Source organism: Aquarana catesbeiana, linkage group LG04 (assembly GCF_042186555.1).
Source record: "Aquarana catesbeiana isolate 2022-GZ linkage group LG04, ASM4218655v1, whole genome shotgun sequence".
Classification (NCBI taxonomy): Eukaryota; Metazoa; Chordata; class Amphibia; order Anura; family Ranidae; genus Aquarana; species Aquarana catesbeiana.
In genome coordinates this window covers 383,615,582-383,638,865 of record NC_133327.1, presented here as the reverse complement: position 1 = coordinate 383,638,865, position 23,284 = coordinate 383,615,582, and the positions used below count along the sequence as shown (strand labels likewise).

The 23,284-nt window shown below is 40.0% G+C and overlaps 1 protein-coding gene across 1 annotated transcript in view; it reads left to right on the top strand.

Annotated features, from left to right (window-relative positions):
- Positions 1 to 23,284, top strand: part of ROS1 (ROS proto-oncogene 1, receptor tyrosine kinase) — a 249,252-nt gene that overhangs the window by 217,725 nt on the left and 8,243 nt on the right. Inside the window, exon 40 of the mRNA XM_073627146.1 lies at positions 21,859 to 22,022. Within this exon, the coding sequence (XP_073483247.1) occupies positions 21,859 to 22,022 (164 nt within the window). The remainder of the gene's footprint in view (positions 1 to 21,858; positions 22,023 to 23,284) is intronic.

Sequence of the window (23,284 nt, the reverse complement as noted above, 5' to 3'; positions counted from 1 at the left end):
TATTGGTCATTGAGGATGCTTTATTAAAGGCATAAAGATTGTTAAATTAGTTCTCCAAAAAAGCTAAAGCTATGCTAATTTGGATTACCCAATCTAGTGAAAAAAAGGATTTTGTCTAAAATAAATGATTAAAGTGAACTACTGAGAAACAGATACTATGAAAATATTTAAGAAAGGTGGAGAAAGGCAGTATTTTATGGCCCAAAGCCATGTGCACAATTTTCTGTTTGCTTGTTTCTCTTTTCTTACCAGCAGAGGGAACCATATATACACAAAGAATTTAGCATGCTTGTGTGTTATTCACTATATTGTCTTTCATTTAGCAGTGTTAAAACACTCAGTCTACAGTAATGAGAACACCAGACATCCTATTTGACAACAAACAAATGTTAGCATAATAAAAGGATGTTATTTTTATAATTACTAAACGTCAAATTGTTGCCATTTATGCATATAATTTATTTTATTTGATATATATGTGGAAGTTTTAAAATACATTTTATCTTTGCATATACAAATTATATCCTTCTTGTAACCAAATATACTGTATAAGATCTTTAAATTTTTAGTGCTCATAGTATTGCGCATTTTGTTACATTTGTTACAATAAAGCACATACCATGAAGCTTCTGACAAATGATTGATGTTTGATTAATGATTTAATGACAAAAACCTAATGCCCCAGGGTCCATTCAGTCATTACCCACTTAAATGTTATGGAGCACTTCTCCAAGTGCTGTGATTAGTAAATAAACTGACAGTCGTTTCACAGTTTTATGCCGCGTACACATGATCGGACATTCCGACCACGAAATCCTGGAATTTTTTTCCGACGGATGTTGGCTCAAGCTTGTCTTGCATACACACGGTCGCACAAATGTTGTCGGAAATTCCTATTGTCAAGAACGTGGTGACGTACAACACGTACGACAGCACTATAAAGATGAAGTTCAATAGCCAGTGCGCCACCCTTTGGGCTCCTTCTGCTAATCTCGTGTTTATCTTGTGTAGAAGTTTGGTGAGAGACGATTTGCGATTTTCAGCCTCGTGCTTTTCAGTTCGTTACTGCTCTTCAGTTTGTGCTTGTGGGTTCGTATCTGGTTTTCAGTGCGTGCAGTCAGTTCACATCTGGTTTTCAGTGCGTATTTTTATATTACGTATTTGAATGTCAATGTCTTTTTGTCCGCTCGTTTCTGATTTTCAGCTCGCTCTTTTCAGGCCTTTCTGATTTTCAGTGCGTTCTGTTAGTTCGTTCTGACCAGCCGACAGCTTTTAAGCCATGTTGCGGGTACGTACTCATCGTAGAGTTCGTGCTGTGCAGGGGCTTGGTGTTGGGGTCCTTACTTTGACCCAAGTCCAGTCCAGGAACAGGGTGAGGAGGAGTTCATGGACCAAGAATTGTTTGCTCCAGCGTGACCAATTCTCTCATATGCCTTTGTTGCGGGAGATCCGTGAGAATAATCCTGATGATTTCAGGAATTATCTCTGGATGACGGACCCCGTTTTTCACCATCTGTTGGCTTTGCTGTCCCCTTATATTATGAAGCAGCACACCTGCATGTGACAAGCCATCACTCCCGAGCGGAGGCTAGTCGCCACCTTGCGGTACTTGGTGATGGGGAGAAGTCTGCAGGACATCAAGTTCTGCCATCATTCAGGTCCTGCAGAAGGACTATATTAGGGTAAGTTTTATCCTTTAACATCACATTATATTTATTTAAATAAATGTATTTTTAAAATAAATTTGTATTTTAAACTGAAAAATATTTCCTTTGATTTACTTCTTGTGTTTCTTTTAGCTGTCTCCTAGGTTCTCCAATGGGCTTTTTTTTGGCCATTTTCTTCAATAGTTCCAACGTAATTTCTTTGATACATGAGGTGACAATCTCTTTTTAAGCTATCTATTATGTTGTAGGTCTGCTACACTTACACCTTCTTTTTGTTGTTAATGTATGTAATGCATTAATGATAATATTATTCATCATTTTCAGCATCCTGAATTAATTTTTTGGAGTGATGATAATGGCCTGATTGATGGAAATTATAAAGCACTGTGGGTGTTATTTACTAAAGGAAAATCCACTTTGCACAACAAGTGCACTGCAACTGCACTGAAAGTGCACTTGTAGTGCAAAGTGGATTTGCCTTTAGAAAATAACCCCCATTGTCACTGTAAACACCAACTTAAGCAAAAAACTGCTATTGAGCATTGAAAGAAGAAGCCACACATTGTTGAGTAGAAAAATGTTTACTCTGTGCACATTCACATGTGCGTTTAGAAAAGGGTTTTTGAACAAACCAACATATTTTTTGGAATATATATATTTTTTGGGACAGTAGAAATATCCTTTTTTGCGGTAGACAGGCATGTTTTTCAAAACATAAAACAATACACAACTCAGGAACTTACAAAGTTCAACTTTGATAAATTGAAGGCAATATCAGACATTAGTATGTCCAAACTGTGTTGATATTGCCTTCATCAGATGGGGTGATGTCACCCCTGTGAAAGCCAAATTTTGAAGATGCACACAAATTGGGAGTCAAAATGGGGATTTCACTCCTGATCCCATGCCTAAGGTCAACATGTGCTAGCTCCCACAATGGGGGATCAATGGATGTGTTTCGGGGGTACAACCCCTTCCTCTCAGCTACTTGAGTTGCAAAGAAGGGGTTGCACCCACAAAACACGTACCTTGATATTACATATATATTGATATGTTGACACACTGTGTGCATCTTCAAAATTTGGCTTTCAACATTTTTTATAAACGTTCTAAAAACACACCATGTATTATAAATATGCAGGCATACATCTATTACCTGAACCTGTGGTCTCAGACACTCGCCTGTTGTGGTCACTATTTCGGCCATAAACCTCTCCTTCCCCCACATCCTGAGGTTGTGGTGTGGTGACTTCCACTTCTTTAAGACATTGGGGGTCCCTGGTGTTCTCTGACGTCCCTGATTCTTTTCTCCCCTATGTGAAAAAAAATAGGTATACTTAACACACAGATATTTGAGGCAAGAAATAGGAATATGAAACATTGCTTGAAGTGTTTTACAGTTGTCTGTTTTGGCAGGGTTCCAAGCTGAAGAAATGATTTTTTCCTTTTCTTCAAGCTGAAATACTTACCTTTTTGGGTAAAGTTTCACACATGGAGACACCCTAGTATCCACTGGAGCACCTGTGTGGGACATCCTAAAAAGTTTGTTCTGTTGTCTCACACTAGTGCTCCACTACACAGATGTGTAAACAGTTGCTGAGTGTCCTCTCCTTACACTGAATCAAGTTTGCATTTCATTCTAGTTACAAACCCATCTAGACAGCAATGTCCTAAACTTCTTTTAATCCAAATAGGCATGAACAAATGTAGTTAACCTGCATCTGCCAAAAACATCGTATTAGTGGGCGAACGAACAATGTCTACTATGAATGATTTACTGTGCCCACAAACCTGAAACTTGCCATTTTTAACTGTAGAACAGTAAAGAAAAGCACATGGAGCAGCACAAACGTAATAAGAAGAATAGGAACACATGACAAAATACTTACTTTTTTTGCAGAACTCTCTTGATTCTTCTGTACTGATCATGCTCCCTCAATTTGAGGTCTGACCATCATTTCCTCAGTTGATCCTTGGATCGCCGTACCCCAAAATTCTTCTGCAGACTTTTCACAACTTTAATCATGATCTTGTCTTTTCTGACATTTGGGTTTGGGTAAGGTCCATACTTCCCATCATAGTCGGCTCTCTTCAAGATGTCCACCATCTCCACCATCTCTACAAAGGACATATTAGAGGCCTTAAATCTCCTCCGGGATCGGGACGTTCGTGGCTCTGGGCTTTTGTTGTTGCTGCTGTCTTCATGCACTTGTTCTTTCTCCGCCATGTGCTCTCCCACTGCGCCGAAAGAGATGGGGTGGAGAATATACTATAAAGAAGGTCAGGGGCGGGCAGAGTTTCATGCATGTGCAGTGTATATAAAGCATAAAACGTGTGCGTCATATGTACGATCTGTGAGCAGAGGACGGAGTAGCGGAAGTGCCGATCGGTCTAACGAAGGTACAATTTGAACTTGGGGCATCAGTGGCCTATACTGCTTAGAGATTGAGGCCTATATTGGGACAAGATTATGTGAGTTTAGCCTGACATTAGGGTTTGTCTTGTGTTTTGTCTTGCAGATAAAATGGATCGATTCAACGATCATGATTTCCTCCCCCAATTCATTGATTTGTACAGAGAGCTGCCCTGTCTGTGGCAGACAAAACATCCCTTTTATACAAATTGACTAAAGAGGAAGGCAGCACTGGATAAATCGCTGGAATTTGTGAAGCCACAGATCCCCACGGCAGACATCAACTATTTGAATTGCAAAATTGGTGGCCTGAGGAGCACTTATAATAGGGAGCGCAAGAAGGTTCAGGATTCCCAGAGATCAGGAGCAGCAGCACATAACATTTATGTCCCCAGGCTCTGGTACTACAATAGACTGTGATTTCTTTCAGACCAGACTGAAATCAGGCCATCACTCTCAAACCTTCCTTCCACTCTTCCTTCCACCCCAGCTGAGGCTTCCGACGTACAACCTGGGCCTTCCACCCAGGAAGAAGATGTGGAGGAGCCCAGCTTTAGTCGGGTATAGCATTTTTTTACATATTTCTCAAAATTGTGTGTGATTGATGAATAATAAACTAAAACTATGTCCCTTTTTCATACACAGGCAATCCTCAGCAAGGAGGAGGCTGTAGAAAGTGGCAGCCAGGAGGTGGCAGGGGAAAGTGGCAGCCAGGAGGTGGCGGGGGTAAGTGGCAGCCAGGAGGTGGTGGGGGTAAGTGGCAGCCAGGAGGTGGCCGGGCCCAGTAGCCTGACCGAATCCCAAGTCCCTCCCCTCCGCCTTCAACAAAAAAGGCCCAGGAAGGGGAGGAGCATGGAGGAGTCAGCACTTGGGTTAATTCAGCAGGCTTATGCAGCCCTCAGAACCCCCCCGTCTTCTTGAGGCCTATGCCTGCATGGCTGCCAACAAAATACAGGAAATGGTGGTGGGGCAACGCCTCTTTTGTGAGGAAGAAATATATATGGCCCTAAATAAGGGGTTTGAAGGGCAAACTCACAAGCAAAACCCACTTGTGTGAGTTGGACCATCCTCCTCCTCCACCTCCTGCCACAACTCCAACACCAGAGCCACAGCCTGGAAGCAAGTGTGGAAGGAAGCATGTAAGGAAGACAAGAGAGCGATGGCCTGGGTTCAGTCTGGTCTGGCAAAAGACGCAGGCTGTTGTAAGCCCACAGCCTGGGGACATATATGTCACCTGCTGCTGTTCCTGAGCTCTTGGAGTTCTGGACTGGATTGTGCTCCCTATTAAACTCCTCAGGCTCCCAATTTTGCCTGTCAAATAATTGATCTGGGCCCTGGGGTACAAAGGCTTCGCCAATTTCATCAGTTTATCCAACGTTGCCTTCCTCTTTATTTTGTTATGACTCCTAATAAATATCTATTTTTTGTCTAAAATCATTGGCTATGTGTTAAAATTAAAAAAGGACAGTTTGTTTGTGAGTAGGCAGGTACATTTCAAAAAGACAATGTCAAATTAATAAGGGACACCAACACCAACCAATCTCCTTGAGGTTAAAAAATACAAGATAATAATGGTGTTGTGGTAACTTGACACACAAAACGTAAAAAAATATTATGGAGATCACTAGAAAAAAAAAAAAAAAAAAGGGGAGATCTTGATTTAAAAAAAAGAGGATATTACTATAAACAAAAATTAAAAACATTATTCTGGAGATCTGGCAAAAAAAAATGTATTCATGAGATCACAAGAAATATTAAAGAAATCAGTTTGTTAGAAACTCTGTGTGAATATCAGCTGCAAAACAACTTCATAATTCTAGCATTATAAAGAAGAAGAGAATGCGCTGCATTGAAAGATTTAAAAATTTGCAGTGTGACGAATGTGTGACAAATGTTTTACCAGACCGAGCGCTTCCTTCTCGTACTTGATTCAGAGCATGCGTGGAATTTTGTGCGTCAGAATTGGGTACACACGCTCGGAATTTCTGACAACGGATTTTGTTGTCGGAAAATTTGAGATCCAGCTCTCAAATTTTTGTTGTCGGAAATTCCGACAAAATATGTACAATGGAGCCTACACACGGTCGGGATTTCCGACAACAAGTTCTCATCCAACATTTGTTGTTGGAAAATCCGATCGTGTGTATGCGGCATTACTCTTACAAAATATTTAATTATCCATGATATTGCACCTTTCAGTTATTTTATATAACTGGTCTGAGGGACTATATGTGATGTGTCAGTGAAAAAAATACTTCTCAAAAATACCTCTTAATATCCTTTAATCTTACTTGAATCTTGATGTGATTTGTGTATTTCTTCCAGATCTGTGCAGTAATCCAGTGTGAAGCTTTTGTTCTGTGTAGAAACTTCCTGTAATAATGACTGGTCAGTGCTGCTCTTTCCTTGTGCAGAGTGGCTGGTCTTGTCTCCGCCCCCTGTTTCCTGTAAAAAGCCTTTAGTAGTTGGTGTCCCTCCCACAGCTTTACTCTCTGAACAGGCTTTGTATAGTACAGTAATGATGTCACAACTACTTTTATATGGTGTTATCTGGGTTAACAAAGGTACACCAAAGTGGATTTATATCATTTGTGGCCATTGAGAAATATATTTGTGTGATGTGTGTGTGTGTGTGTGTGTGTGTATATATATATATATATATATATATATATATATATATATATATATATATATATATATATATATATATATATATATAGTGATATTTAGGGGATCTTGCAACACCCGGGTACCTTAAATGTAAAAATCTTTATTTTTCTTTGCTGACCGTAATATGTATATATACATAGCGGTTTGCAAGTGGTTTACTGGGGTTATTGCTGAAGCTATCGGCCATAACCCCAGTATTTTCGTTTTCAGCCAGTGGCTTGCTTTCACATGAAAGTAGTCCAAGTTGCTCATGAGTTGCTGGAATGCTTTCAGAAGCGGCGGAAGGGGACGTCCCCTCCCCCCGCTTACCTGTATTTCTCGGGCTTACCGTTTTCACAGGCACGCCAGAGAAACAATCCGACGGTGCGACTGGCTGGTCACAGAGGCGGACAGAGACCAGATCATCTCTGAGCGCCTCTAAAGCCTTGGAGGACCAAAGCAACATCGCTTCCGGTCTATGGCGGAAGTAAACAAATTTATTGACCTCCAGAAGATTTACCCCCCTTCATGACCAGGCCACTTTTTGCGGTATAACACTGCGCTAGTTTATGCACTACTGTATACAAATAAAATGCATGTAATTTTTTTCTTCACAAATACAGCTTTCTTTTGGTGGTATTTGATCACTGCTGTTTTTTATTTTTTGCGCTATAAACAAAAAAAACCCGACAATGTTCTTTTATAAAACATATCCAATAAAAAAAAAATTGAAAAAAATACATTTAGGCCAGTATGTATTCTGCTACATATTTTTGGTAAAAAAATCCCAATGAACGTATATTGATTGGTTTACGTTATAGCGTCTACAAACTATGGGCTATATAATGGAATTTTTATTTATTTATTTATTTTTATACTAGTAATGGCAAAGACTTATAGTAGGACTGTGATATTGCGGCAGACAATCGGACACTAACTGACACTTTTGACACTTTGTGGGAGCCAGTGACACTAATACAGTGATCAGTGCTAAAAAATATGCACTGTCACTGTACTAATGACACTGGCTGGGCAGGGGTTAAGTATCTTGGGGGATCAAAGGTTTAAATGTGTGCCTAGCCAGTGTTTGTGTTTACTATGTGTGCTACTTTTACGAGGTGAAGAGCTGGATTTGAGCCCCTACTTTGCAGGAACACAGAATCCATCCCTTCCCCCCTGTCAGAACGGAACTCTGCCTTGTTTAGAAAGGCAAAGCTCTTGTCTGACAATCAGCGAGTGCTGGCAGACATCGACTGCCCAGCACCAGAAGAAGCAGTGCACCGGCGGCACGCACGTGCCCCCTGCAGGCGGAAGTGCACAAACACGTATATATACTCCTGGAGTAGTTGAACTATTGGAGAGAAAGGAACCATCTTGTCGCTGTGGAAAAGGACTGCTTGTTTTGTCTCATCCATGTCAATGGGGCGTGGTCTGACACCAGGCGAATCCTCCTGCCTAGCAGAAAGTACAGCAGAGAGTCCAGAGCCCATCTGATGGAGAGACTCTCGATCCACCACAACTTAGTTCTTCTCTGCCGCCATCAGTTTCACTTTTAAGTGGCTTTTGTGGCTTCAATGCACTCTGCTCTCATTTGAAACACCAGTTGTAATATTCAGGGATTTAGCACCTCAGGACTACGTTCAACAGCCAGTTTTTTTAAATGTAAAAGCCTTTTTTTTTCTTTAACCACTTCAATACAGGGCACTTATACATCTTCCTGCCCAGACCAATTTTCAGCTTTCAGCGCTGTCGCACTTTGAATGACAATTGCGTGGTCATACAACAATGTACCCAAACTAAATTTTTATAATTTTGTTCCCACAAATAGAGCTTTCTTTTGGTGGTATTTAATCACCTCTTTTATTTTTTGCGAAACAAATAAAAAAAGACCGAAAATTTAGAAAAAAATTATTAAAGTTTTGCTTTTGTTTCTGTTAAAAATGTTTGTATATAAGTAAGTTTTCTCTTTCACTGATGGGCACTGATAAGGCGGCACTGACAGGCACTGATAAGGTGGCACCGATGAGGTGGCACCAATGAGCGGGCACTGACGGGCAATGACGATGAGCACTGATAGGCGGTACTGATGGGTGGCACTGATATGCAGCACTGATGGGCATTGATAGACGGCACTGATGGGCACACATGGGTGGAACTGGGTGGCACTGGTGGGCACTGATAGGCGACACTGATGGACACTAAAAGGCTGCAAAGATGGTTTCTTATGGGTGGCACTGATGGGCACTGATAGGCAGCACTGATGGGCACTGATAGGTGGCACTGATGGTCACTGATACGCGGCACTGATATGAGGCACTGATGGCATCCCTGGTGGCACTGACAGTGGTAGGCATTGTGAGTGGGCACTGATTGGCAGCTGCCTGGGCACAGATTAGTATTTCCCTGGGGGTCTAGGGCGCATACCTGGTGGTCTAGTGTGGATGGCTTCCCTGGTGGTCCTGGGCGACTTCCCTGGTGGTCCTGGGCGGCTTCCCTGGTGGTCCTGGGCGGCTTCCCTGGTAGTCCTGGGTGGGATCCGAGGGGGGGCTGTGCTGATAAACAATCAGCACAGACCCCCCCTGTCAGGAGAGCAGCTGATCGGCTCTACTCTACTCGCAAGTGAGGAAAAGCCGATCACCGGCTCTTCCTATTTACATCGTGATCAGCCGTGATTGGACACGGCTGATCACGTGGTAAAGAGTCTCCGTCAGAGACTACCTAGATCGGTGTTGCAGGGTGTCAGACTGGCACCCCAAATGATCGCCGTGATGCGCTCCCCCTGGGGGCGCACAGCGGTTCAATATCCTGAGGACGTCATATGACGCCCAGGCAGGATATTGAAACCACTTTGCCGCCGTCATTCTGCTATATGGCGGGCGGCAAGTGGTTAAGCAAACAATGTAGAGCTTCCAGCAGCAGACAAAAACATTAGCAAATGCAACACAAAAAGTCCGCTTATCTTCAGCACAAATCAAATTATTAGATATGCAAAGTTCAAGAGTTAGCAGCATCCAGCTTCAGATGTTTGTCAGTTTGTAGCACATGTGCAGCACACAGCCAGGGCTCCGCTCAACTACTCCAACTACTAGCACAAGGAGCTTCCTACCTTATGTGCTGAAGGCTGCTGAACCCGGTAGGGACCATAGCCCCATAGCCCCTGTAGTCAGGAGTGGAGTTCCTTTTCGCACTCAAATGTCACTCTGGACCTCCAAAATTCCGGGTCCCAAATAAGCCACTACTAATGCTTAGAGGACTGCGAGTCAGTCCTCTTCTTTACTTGACTAGCCCAGGAATTCCTCACCCATCACCGGTGAGACCCCTAGGTACCCAAAACATTTCCCCTAAAGGGACCACAACCCAAATATTGGTGCCACTTAGCACCCATCCAGGACCCATCCTTGGCGTCCTGTACAATATATACTATATTTACCAAAAGTATTGGGATGCCTGTCTTTATATGCACAATAACTTTAATGGCATTCTAGTCTTAGTCTGTAGGGTTCAATATTGAGTTGGCCCACACCTTGCAGCTAAAACAGCTTACACTCTTCTGGGAAGGCTGTCCACAAGCTTTAGGAGTGCGTCTATGGGAATATTTGACCATTTTTCCAGAAGCGCATTTGTGAGGTCAGGCACTGATGTGAACGATTAGGCCTGGCTCACAATCTGCACTCTAATTCCGCCCCAAAGGTGTTCTGTCGGGTTGAGGTTAGTAGTCTTTGTAGCCCAGTCAAGTTCCTCCACCCCAAACTCACTCATCTAAGTCTTTATGGACCTTGCTTTGTGCACTAGTCCAAATCATTTGGTGGAGGGGGGATTATGGTGGGGGATTGTTTTTCAGGGGTTGGGCTTGGCCCCTTTGTTCCAGCGAAGGGAACTCTTAAGGCGTCAGCATACCAAGACATTTGGGAAAATTTCATGCTCCCAGCTTTGTGGGAACAGTTTTGGGATGGCCCTTTCCTGTTTCAACATGACTGCGCACCAGTGCACAAAGCAAGGTCCATAAAGACATGAATGAGCAAATTTGGGGTGGAGGAACTTGACTGGCTGACTGTGAGCCAGGCCTTCTTGTCCAGTGTGAGTGCCTGACCTCACAAATGCGCTTCTGGAAGAATGGTCAAACATTTCCATAGACACACTGCTAAATCTTGTGGACAGCCTTCCCAGAAAAGCTGAAGCTGTTGTAGCTGCAAGGGGTGGGCCAACTCAATATTGAACCCTATAGACTAAGACTGGGATGCCATTAAAATTCATGTGTGTGATAGTCTAACTCACCAAATGTCACATCCCTGGACATCCCGGAATTTGTTCCACTTTGGGAACCTGGTGGACCCTAGGACTAGGAAACTATTGCCATTCGCCGAACTACAAAACAAATTTTGACCTTCCCAGACAGGCATTTTATAGGTATTTACAAATTTGGCACTATGCACTTACTATAGCACTCACCCTGCAATTTTCACCACCATCCCCGTTTGAAACCACAATCCTGGCAGGTAGCAACCAGAAGGGGCTCATATCGAGCATATACAAGATCCTAAACGTCTTTTCTGTGGATGGACAGGGTAAACACTTATATATGACTAAATGGGAAGGGATCCTCAGTGAGGAACTCCCTATCTCACAATGGCAGATCATATGGAATCAAACAGCAAAGAGCTCACTATGCTCTTTATACAAAGAAAACTCTTATAAAATCCTCTTGCTGTGGTACATGACTCCAGATGTTCTCCATGCCATTTTCCCCAATAGTTCCGATAGATGCTGGAGATGCCAAGGAGCAAGGGGCACCTTTATACATATATACTGGAACTGCCCACTGTTAACTCCTTACTGGTCCACAGTCCAACAATTACTGGCTCGCCTCCTGGACACGCAAGTCCAGGCGTCCCCAAAATTCATCCTATTGGGCCTATCGCCACTTAAACTTCCCACCCCATATAAGAAGCTGGTACGTTACAGACTAATGGCAGCAAGATGCCTTATAGCATTACACTGGAAACGTTCTTCCCCTCCTTCTGCTGAGGATCTATCTGCTAGAATAAAGGATATAGAGGTGATGGAGAAGATGACAGCCAGAATACAAGATAGACTGGAAGCACATAACAGGGTCTGGGAGCTATGGCACCTCCGGCAGGATCCACCATGACCAGGTAACACCACCGCTGATATATCTACTATACCCCCCTCTACCTTCCTCTCTCTCTGCTACCCCCCTCTACTCTCCTATACTATGTAAACCTGTGACTTCTATAGTTACAGATAACTAAGTTATGGTTCTGCAACCACATTAAAGTTTTATAAACTTGCCAATAGATATACTAAATGACAGACGATGACACTCAGTTGGCAATTTGCACTGTTTTAATGTTGGAATACAGCAATTTAATACCAGCATTGTATACAAACAACTTGCATACTTGTACCACTGTTACATTTACCATTTGTTAATGCATAATGTACTGCAAAAACGAAATAATAATAAAAAACGTTATTTGAAAAAAAAAAAAAAAAAATTCATGTGTGTGTAAAGGCAGGTGTCCCAATACTTTTGATATAATAGTGTGTGTGTGTGTGTGTGTATATATGTATATGTATATATATATATATATATATATATATATATATATATATATATATATATATATATATATATATATATATATATATATATATATATATATATATATATGAAAGATGTTGTGCCTGGACTTCAGCTTTAAAATTCATTCTTCAGTAGAGTCTTTTCCCCTGAATGAAATGCTATGAAAATACAGACTGGTGGGTTCCTGGTTTCAAATACTGCTGTCTGTGTGAGCCTTTTACAGCTTCACCTACACACTGTAGGTTATACAGAGCAGAGGCACTTTGAGAAGCCTGGTGAATTTAGCTGCACTGATAAAACCAGACAGCTTATGGTGAGTCACTGAACTGGACATGGGTTGCTGCATGCTGGGTCAGTGATTCACGAGGAAGCCAGGCAAATATATTTTTCAAAAGGAAAACAGCAATGGCACACAATGCATTTTTGTTCTTTATACTGTAAAATAAAATCTCATATATGTTGGGTCAAGGTTTGCCAAGGTTTGCTTTAATGTCCTCTTCTGCAGCAGCATATACTCCCCTTTCCTTCTCTCCCTTGCTGATCTGCTCAACCATTGGAAGCTAAGAAAATACTCTATACTTCAGAGAAGGTTCTGAATCTCTTTCCTTCTTTGCGTGGTCCAGTGCTTTTCCATTGGGAAGGAGAGGCAGTCATGCCATCTAAGCTTGAACTGGAGGTTTACCTAGAGCTTACACAAGGCTGTCATTCCTCACTGCTGATGGTTGCATAGAATGGAAGGAGTGAAGGAATGGCAAATACTTGCTGCTGCTCGGGACCGGCTGAACAACAATAAAATCAAAGCAAACAAAGGAAAAAATCCACAAGTGCTTTTTTTTACCACTTCTATTCCCTTATACTTGCTTTTGTAATTTACAAATGCAGCAATTTTGAAATTGCATGCAAGGTTTAGAACTGTGAAACACTGTTTGAAAGATAAAAAGAAAACTAGAGATTCAAGACAGAAAAAAAAATGACATGCAGACATCGCTGGACTGCATGCATGTAGTCGAGAAAAAGATGTTTTCTTTATTGTTTGTCCAAAACTCTCTCAGTTTCATGTTGTTGAAAATAATTATGAGGTATATGAACTAAAAAAAGGAATTAATAAACTAAAAACTGTTATCATATGTATTAATTGTGTACTGGTATCAAAATATGTTATTATTTATAGTATAGGTCTTTTAAGGGAAGTTCTAAAGCGTACTGCAATGGTAAATAAGCATATTTATTTTCCAGTTTGGACAGCAATAGTTACTGATGTTTACATGCAGACGAGAACTAATGTGCCTACAGCTTCTCTACATATTAAGCTAAATACATTCACATTATTCCTGCTCACTACTACTATACAATACTTTTAAATGAAGTCTGACACTAATGGTATAATATTGTAACTCGATCTTATTTGTATTACATTGCTTTTCCCATAAATGCACGCTGTAGTGACTACTGTTAGATACTGTTAATTTCAACTTTCAGACATGTGTGCCTGTGTATATGCACACTGCCTCTTAAACTTTAGCAGTAAAATAACTTTAAAATTGTGATAATTTTGTCACCTCTGCGTGTCCACATTATCCTAATACCAAACATGCTTGTAGGAACGCAATCGTGCCCAGTGTTGGAGGGTAGAGGGCTATTTATGTAATGACCATTTCAAACTGTGCAAATGCCAAAGCAATGGCTAATTCCTTACTAGTGCCAAAAACTAGATTGGACTTAGTTCTCCCTATTTGGTATCTTACCCCCCTTAAAAACAAAAAAAACAAAAAACTAAACAAAATAGATAATGCTTAAAAACTGTAGTGTGCAAAAAGCAGTGCTGTTTATTAGCAACGAATCAGGAATCAGCTTTTATTGGGTTTCCTAACACTAACTGCTGAAACTGATTTCTCTTTGGTTGCCAAAAGTCACTGCACACCATTGCAAATGTATTTTTAAAAATAACCATGTGTGCACATCTTTTGCTAACACACTTACCATTATTACGAAATGTTTTTCATTTGAAGTTATTTGTCATTTTTGCTGCTCTCTTTATGAACATGACTGTGCTTCTTCTACTCTAATGATATCTTTGGCTATGCATGCACACTTGCCTTTTGCCGATTTCTTCTTTAAGGCTATTTTTCCCATTAAGAGATCAACTGACTGTCTCACATTTCACATGCATACCAGATCCATCCAACTTTACTGTGACCTTGTCACTAAACATAGTGTCACATAGCTCACTAACATTTAAGAATACCACACTCGCTGACAGCTTCCTAAACATATTCTTCTTCCATCCCTTCATCAAAGTAACTTTTATACCAGCTACAAGACTGATCTTCATTGCTTGCGCTCTTTAAATGCAATGATGTATAGGTTCAGTTATCGCATGTGTCAGTGTGGTAATGGGGCATCAGTGTGCATATATTTTATAGATCCACAGGCTTTGCTTGTTCCTTTTTCTCTCAGCTGGTAAAGAATCAATCATTCAATTGCCAAAAATAACCCACAAAAACACTTTTCAGCCCCAGTTGAACTGTTTGATTCTCCCTTTAGAGAAAAAAAGTATGCATTTGGTTTATATCTAGAATAAAAAGAGTCATGAATGTGATTTTTAAAGGATAAATTATTCCCCCAGATTAATAATTTTAAATATTTACCCTAAACACCTTTCCCAGCAGTGTTGTTGATATACACAGGGGTCACAGTGAACTGGCTCATGTGTTTGCCCATAACAACCCTTTTAGTCATATGGTAGAATTAATAAAGGCGGTCTCCCAGCAGATATAAAAGACACACATGAATGTAGCTCTGTATTCATTAATATAGAAATAAATGCAATTTTAAATGCAAGCAGTGTTAAGTACCTAAATTTGACTTAGCAGCCTCTAGACAGCCTGTAGAAATCTCGAATAAATCGAGCTCAGACTTGGAGGGGGAGGGTGCGTCTACCACAAATAGCTAATCAGCTGTCCTGCACTGTCTATGTGCTAACGAGGAACATTTTAATAGGAGGAGAGCAAAGTGACCGAAAAACTCATCAGTTTAATGCTTCTCTTTTAGTAACAAGTTGCTATTTACACCCATATTTAGGGTGCACATGTAACATGTTAGTAGGCAACATCCCGATCCCCCACTGTGACAACAGGTGGGGGTTCTTCTCCCCATGCCTGCTGTTACAATTTAAATCAGCTCCACCTGCACATCTGCATCATTCATTCACAGAAATCTGTGAATGGAAAAACTACAAGCCCTGTCTGTCACCGTAGCTTGAATAAACTACTGGCATTATGATCAGCATGCCCGTAGTTCATTCACACTGCCTACAGCTCAGGAACTGTCTGCCCGTACAAATATATGGGCGGACAGCTCTAGGTAGTGGGGTTGATTTACTAAAACTGGAGATTGCAGAATTTGGTGCAGCCCTGCAAAGAAATCAATCGGCTGACAGTTTTTTTTTTTTTTTTTGTCAAAACTTAATGGAACAAGCTGAAGTTAGAAGCTGATTGGCTACCATGCGCAGCTGCACCAGATTTTACACTCTTCAGTTTTAGTAAATCAAACCCACTGTGAGCAAGAGCCTAACATTGTACCCGTGATCCACTGATCGTGGGTTTAATGCTCTGCAGGCTCCGAAGGAAAAAAAAAATACATTCACATTTCTTTACCTGCAAAAATATGTGCTTTTCTTATTTTGTCTCAAAAAATGAACTTATACCACATACACACGAGCGGACTTTCCGGCAGACTTGGTCCGGCGGACTGGACTCCGGCGGACAATTCGATCGTGTGGGGGCTTCAGCTGACTTTTTTTTACCTAAAGTCTGACGGACTTAGAAATAAAACATGTTTCAAATCTTTCCGACGGACTCGAGTCCGGTCGAAAAATCCGCTCGTCTGTATGCTAGTTCGACGGACTAAAACCGGCGCTAAGGCAGCTATTGGCTACTGGCTATCAACATCCTTATTTTAGTCCGGTCGTATGTCATCACGTACGAATCCGTTGGACTTTGGTGTGATCGTGTGTAGGCAAGTCCGTTCGTTGGGAAAGTCCGTTGGAAGTCCACCGAAAGTCCGTCGGATAGTCCTGTCGGACCAGTCCGGTCGAAAAGTCCGCTCGTGTGTACGCGGCATGAGAGGACTAGCGGCGTCACTACACACATCACGTGACTTCCAGGAAGCTGAGCGAGTGGGTGGAATGCAACCAGAGTGCACGCTGTCCACCTACAGCTCGGTTGCCTATGCTGTATAGTGCAGCCCCTATGGGACTAGGCATTACGCTGCATGAACTGCATTTTTTGTCTGTCTGTTTTTATACATTTTTTAAAATAATCTTTTAATAAATGGAAGTTTTGGTTATACTGTACTATGGGAGCCAATTTCTTTTTTTTATGAGGATTATGAAAATCACATATATCATAACCCGGATATCCCAAGGCTGATAACTATCACACCATCACCTTTATGGAAACTGTTTTGTTATAATTTATTCCACAATAACACTGTGTCTTTTAATACTTAGCCACTATAGAAGGATTTGGTAGAGCACAATTTGACATATAGGTAGCGCCACTCGCCCCTTCACATCTTCTTTCTTTCTATAATGAATTAAATGTGATTGGGCTGCTGTTGACATGTAAGGTAAAAAACCCCAATAGTAGTGATGCTAATTATTATATTCAGTGCTGCTCCAAATGAATATTCTTAATAATCAATAAAATATATCCCTAATAAACCATCATTTATAGTGCAATTAAATGCATTATGTGCAAAATTGGCTAATAAAGTGCAAAACTGCATAAAGTCCTTTTAAAACAAAATACACGTGTAGACTCTTGCTTGTGAGGATTCAAGTGCCACTCTGTGCTCCTCTCCTGGGTCCCCACTCACCAGCAATAAACTATAAACATTCAAGGTCTTTATCCAACAATGATCAGGATTTCACCATTGGTTATAAATAACTCTACAATAAGCCAAGATGTCTCCTCCTTATTATTCCATTAAAAGATCATTTTGAGATGCATTTTTTTCTACTGAAGATCACCTCTGATTGTGAAGTTTTCATAAAATGCTCAGTATGAAACAACAGGCTTACATTAAGGCTACAACCACAGTTACTGTTTAACAGAGCAAAAAGGAAAGCATAATGTGACAGCAGGCAGGTAAACTCACCTGGTTGCATCCAGGATGGCCTTTTGCACTTTATGTATTTAATTGCACTATATATTATGGTTTATTAGGTATATATTTTATTGATTATTAAGAATATTAATTTTGAGCAGCTCTGAGTATGATTTTCATCACATAGGAACAAATACAGTTATATTTTAAAATCATGTGACATTGCAAGTCTAAAAAAAAAATAGTGAATAATTATAAATGCATTGCAAGAAAATACTTAATGAATCCTTACTGTCTATACAGTATGATATATCTGTATCACTATGGTGAAAATGTTCCATCTCTGGAATTGGGTAGTCTCTGGAAGTATTAGCTTCAATGAATATTGGCAGCACAAAAGAAAAAGCAAAAAGTCCTGATGAGAAGAAGAGACAGTGAACTGGACAGAAATAGAGCAGAAATAGTACGAAGATGATAGAGTTCTATCTTGCCAATAAGGATTCTGCAACAGGACTTGCTGGGCCATCTTTGCAATGCTCTTTGAATTATGTGAGTTTGGACAAAGTGAAGTTTTTCAAAATTAATTGGGAGTAGTGGTGGATTTGTAAGACTGAGAACATAAAAGGTGGGAAGATGAAAATAAATCATAGGTCTGAATAATGTAAAAAAAAGTTTGGGTTTGAATATTACCAATTTTATATATTTAAATAGAAGCTGAGCTCATAATCTTGAGTTTTCCAAATTAGGCAATCTTTTACTCCCAAAGTATCAAATATATGAGAGTGAGAGCAACAAACCTAATTAAACTTACTACCATTATTTACTTTTTAAGTTTTTAAAGCCCTTACTTTTTTTAACTTTTTAAAGCCCAGCTCCAGCCAAAAGTTTATTTTTCTTTTTTATAGTTTTGAATAAAGGGGGGAAGGACTAGAACATCTGTCGAGGACTCCAGCCAGTGACAGGATCTCCCTGCCATAGTTTCTTTTTCTGCTCCCATTCACCTCAGGTCTTCTGGAGTATATAAATAACTTTAGGTAATCCAATAACTCCTTAGGCGTTCTCTAACTTCTATAAATAAAACAAAAAAAAAAAATGAACAGGGAGTGTGGAAGGTCCAGATTCACAATCTCCAGAGATTATTATTCAACTACTTAAGAGAATTAAAAACAGAAAGTTTAGCATTTCATTATGTGCCACATACCTTTTTTGGAGGGATGAATCAATACCAATTTTATAGGGCTGTTACTGATAAAAATTTTCGTGTTCGATTAATCGATTTTCTTTTTAATCGATTAATCGACTAATTTTGATTAATTATAACGCACATATAGATCCTGGATAAATCTATGTAAAAATAGGTTTTATCCAATATGGCATAGAATGAGAATAGGATGTATTTGCTCACATTGTCCATCTGAAAGAGAACTTATTTTAAATTTCAATCATTTTCCTGCAGTATTTGTAATTCATTGAACCTGATGAATAATGCAGTTTTTATGACTGGTACACCGCTGTTTTAGCTCCCCAGTTCTCAGCAGTCCAGGAAGACTGAACCCCCTGGGTGGTGTGTCAACAGGAAGCGAGGTCGGTGGAGCGCAACATGCACAGCACCTGCGCCTCATTGCCTAACACTTCCTAATGGCTAGATAGCAAATGACGCCAATCACGGAAGGACAAACCTCCGTGATAACGCATCGGCCGGAAAAGATGAAGGTAGAACACAATGCAACGTCGATGTCCGTGACGTCACCGGATCTTCGACGGAACTCCCTGAAGACCCGGAAGCCGGCGGAGAGGTGAGTACCGATCAAAAGAATTTTGATCGAGGAATTAATAGTTAATTTCCACAGCCCTACAATTTTATAATCTGATCATAGCCATGACAATCTAATATGCTACATTGCTTCTTTCAACCATTTAACTAGATATTCAAAAACAGATAAAAGGGGTGAGTACAGCACTGCGCTAAAAAAAGGGGGAATACTAGAGTAGCAGCTAACACACCCGTAGACTTAGGGTAAAAGTAATAACCATAAATGAATGAATATCCATATGTAGTTAATCTACAAAACTACTAAGTGAAACCATGGTGCACTTAATAAGCAAATATAACAGTGACTGATATGAAAAAAATTTCTATGCATTCAACGCCTCAAAATGATAAGTGAATAACCATGGTTTCACTTAGTAGTTTTGTAGATTAACTACATATTGATATTCATTCCTTATATTATTGTGATATATTTATTCACTGTTTATATTCATTGAGCTTATAGCGCTACACTTCTTAATTTTTTTTATGGTTATAACCATTTAACTAGGTACTTTACAAGTACCCTTTGAGCTGATCTGATCTGAAGGGAACAGTAACTTCTGTCTAAAGATGTTCAACCTAACCAGTAGACCAAAGGTTAGTAATAAAAAAGCTACAATACTTAACTTTAAAGGTTCAGGCTTGTGGGCTAACATCTTAATCCTGCCTTCACACCTAAAAAGTCCTAACCTGAAATAAGCATGCAGCAGGTTAGGTCTGAATCCTAATTATTACATGCTTATTTCAAGACAGTGACTTACTAAGTAGTAAATCCAGGTTTAGGTTTGCAACCTGAATCTTTAAAACCAAGACATCAATGGTAACATCCTACTTTTATCCTTATTGATTCACTTTAAAGTATAGAATAATGGCAGATTTGTGAACCCATAAAACCAATATAAACCATTCACACAATAGTACAATCTAATCTAAAAACCTGTCAAAAGCTGTCACAAACAACAAAAAAAATAGGCTTAGAATCACAAATTGCTCTCGAACTACCAATTGGGGACAGCTGTACATTTTCAGTACCATTTTGCTCAAACAACCCTCTTTCTTTTTATTTACTATATTTGTTAACCTCCCTGACGGTATTCCCGAGTGTGGCTCGGGGTTAAATTTCAGTCCCATTAGCGGTAACCCCGATCCACACTCGGGATTACATTGCAGGATCCTGGTGCGGAGCTACTTACCTTGTCCCCAGGATCCTGCGATGTCCCCCACTGTGTCTGTGGGCTCCGTCCTCCTCCGAAGCCTCTCCGTGCCAGGCTCCGTTCCCTGCGAGCGCCGCACGGGGGCGGAGCCTGGCGGCAAATTAAAAAAAATGTCAAAACCATAACACATACAGTACTGTAATCTAACAGATTACAGTACTGTATGAAATTATTTCACATCCCTTTTGTCCCCAGTGCTTTGGCCCATGCCCTGCATGCAGTTTTATGTTATATATACTGTTCTTTCTGCCTGGAAACTGGAAATTGTCCATAGCAACCAAAAAGTGTCCCTTTACGTTAAAAAGTGGCTTTAGACCAGCTAGAAAACAGTGATAGTAAATTAGAACACTTGCAGAATTGAGCGATAGTGAATTGTGGGGAAATTTATTTTATTATTATTATATTATTATTTTTTTTAATTATTTATATTTATTTATTATATTATAATTTATGTTTTTGTGTTTCAAACTTCATCATACCCGGGATATCTACTAGACTCTTGTTTGGACAGATTTAAGTGTGTTATTGTTAAGAATTACAGACCTACAATATAAAATGCCAAATTTCCATGCAAAATAATTGTACCGCTTTCAGCACCTAAAATCCGAAATAATCATACCGCCAGGGAGGTTAAATTATTATATTAAAGCCTGGTGCACATTTATAACATCAGAATTTCAAGAGAAATTTTTACATTTTATTGGTGCTGGCCTTTCAATGTTGGGTTAGAGATTCTTTAAAAAAATGATTTAAAGCCCAACTTTTTGTGTATTGTATTGCTGCTCCCTCCCTCCCTGAAAAAAAATCAAAACTTAAAGCTGAACTTTTTTTCCCCCAGGTCTTCAGGTCAGTCCAGTGTAATTATGGGTCCTTCCTCTTCTCCAGTGGCAACAGCTGTGGTCCTTCCTCCTGACAGCAAGGCACCCATGTAATGATGTGGGAGCATCTGATTGTCCAGAAATATTGTGATAACGCAGCCCTAAGGGGGAATGTCCATGACAACCAGGGCTCTCAAAAAGTGGGTTGAATGATACTGGGTATAATTGCACAAAGAAAAAACATCACTGGATCTGGATACAGGGAATCTGATGGGGAGACCCTACCAGAGAGGAGGGCAGTATTGGTGCCAAAGCTACTTTTTTTACTTTAATGATGCTAGGTAGATTTTGAAGGTTTGTCTAAAAGGTGGAATTAGTTTTAAGTATCTTCACTAAGACAACACTTACACTTACCCTTATTGGGCCTCTTTCTCACAGCATTTACGTAAAAGTACCTACGTAAAACCTCACTATAGGTACACTTAGCCTTTAACATTTGGCTATTAATACAGACAAGTGTATAATTAGCAAACATTTATTAATGGTAGCTTATTTTTTTTCTTTCTGCAGCTGGGACCTGATCCTTAAGTGTTGGATGCAAGATCCGATAAAGAGACCCAGCTTTAGTCATATTCATAATCATCTTGAAGAGCTGAAAGGCTGCTCTTTAAGATGCACTCGGCCCAAACAGAATATGATGAACTTGGAAGGCTTTGTTAATCCAGGCTTTGAAGGTAACTCACTATTTACCTATGCATTTCATATATTGTGAAACATAAATGAACTGGTTCATGTGTTAGAATTTGGTGTGGGATCAGGCAATTTCAGGTTGGGAGCATCTATGCTACTGACAATACTTGGATAGTGTAGGAAGTAGTAGGCAAGTACTAATGTGTTTATCACAGCAGCCATTACTAGTTATGATCCAGAAAACGTTGGTTTGACATTCCAATGAAGCCCCACCACATATAGCCATGTGGCTGCAAATTTATCTCAGGCCCCTGTTTGTAAATGGAAAGCACACAGAGAGGGTGGAGACTTAACACTGGCACTGGTGTCTTTCAAAGAAACTTCTCTGATACAGCCACTGGAAGTAAAACTCCTTCTTTGCTTTGGGAAGAAGCATAAAACAGCAGTAATTAGAGTTTTCATAAAAGCAAACAGTTAAAAAAGGGCAGGGATACATTAAGACATCTGAAAGTAATAAAAACGGGTGCCCAGATTTAGGCTTGGATGTAAATGTAAACTTAGTCTCTAATACCTCATAAAGTCTTTAACATGCTCATACAATTTTTTAAAATCTTTTAGATCTGCAACTTTCATTAATTAATACTTGGTAATCTTGCCATGGAAGTTATTGTTTAGACACTTCATATTATGGGGTAGCAATGCTCTGTGTCTGGCTCAAAAGCACTGAAGTGCAAAAATAAAAAATACAAAAATAAAAAGCAAAAGCAATATTTTCCCAAGAAAAAAATATGAAGAATTGTTCATGGTGCACAGTGCTTTTGCAAAAAAAAAATGTAATCCAGTGATATTTTAGACATACAGTATTTTAAAATTGCTACTGTAATCTTACTCTGAAAAGAAGAAAACCCAGAAGGAATTCACCAAACCCAGGATCAAGTGCTGCAAGTCAATACGCTTTAAACCACTGTTTTTGTGATGTCCCACCTTCTATTGCTTGCATGTAATTTCATATTCAGGCGTGTTTTCAATATACTGATATAAACTTATTATAATCATTAACATCACCATCAAAACCATATTACATAGGGGGTTATTTACTAAAGGAAAATCCACTTTGCACTGAAAGTGCACTTGGAAGTAAAGTCGCTGTAGATCTGAGGGGGACATGCAAGGAAAATAAAAAACAGCATTTTAGCTTGCACATGATTGGATGATAAAATCAGCAGAGCTTCCCCTCATTTCAGATCTACCCCTTAGATTGAGAGCGACTGCACTTCCAAGTGCATTTTCAGTGCACTTGCAGTGC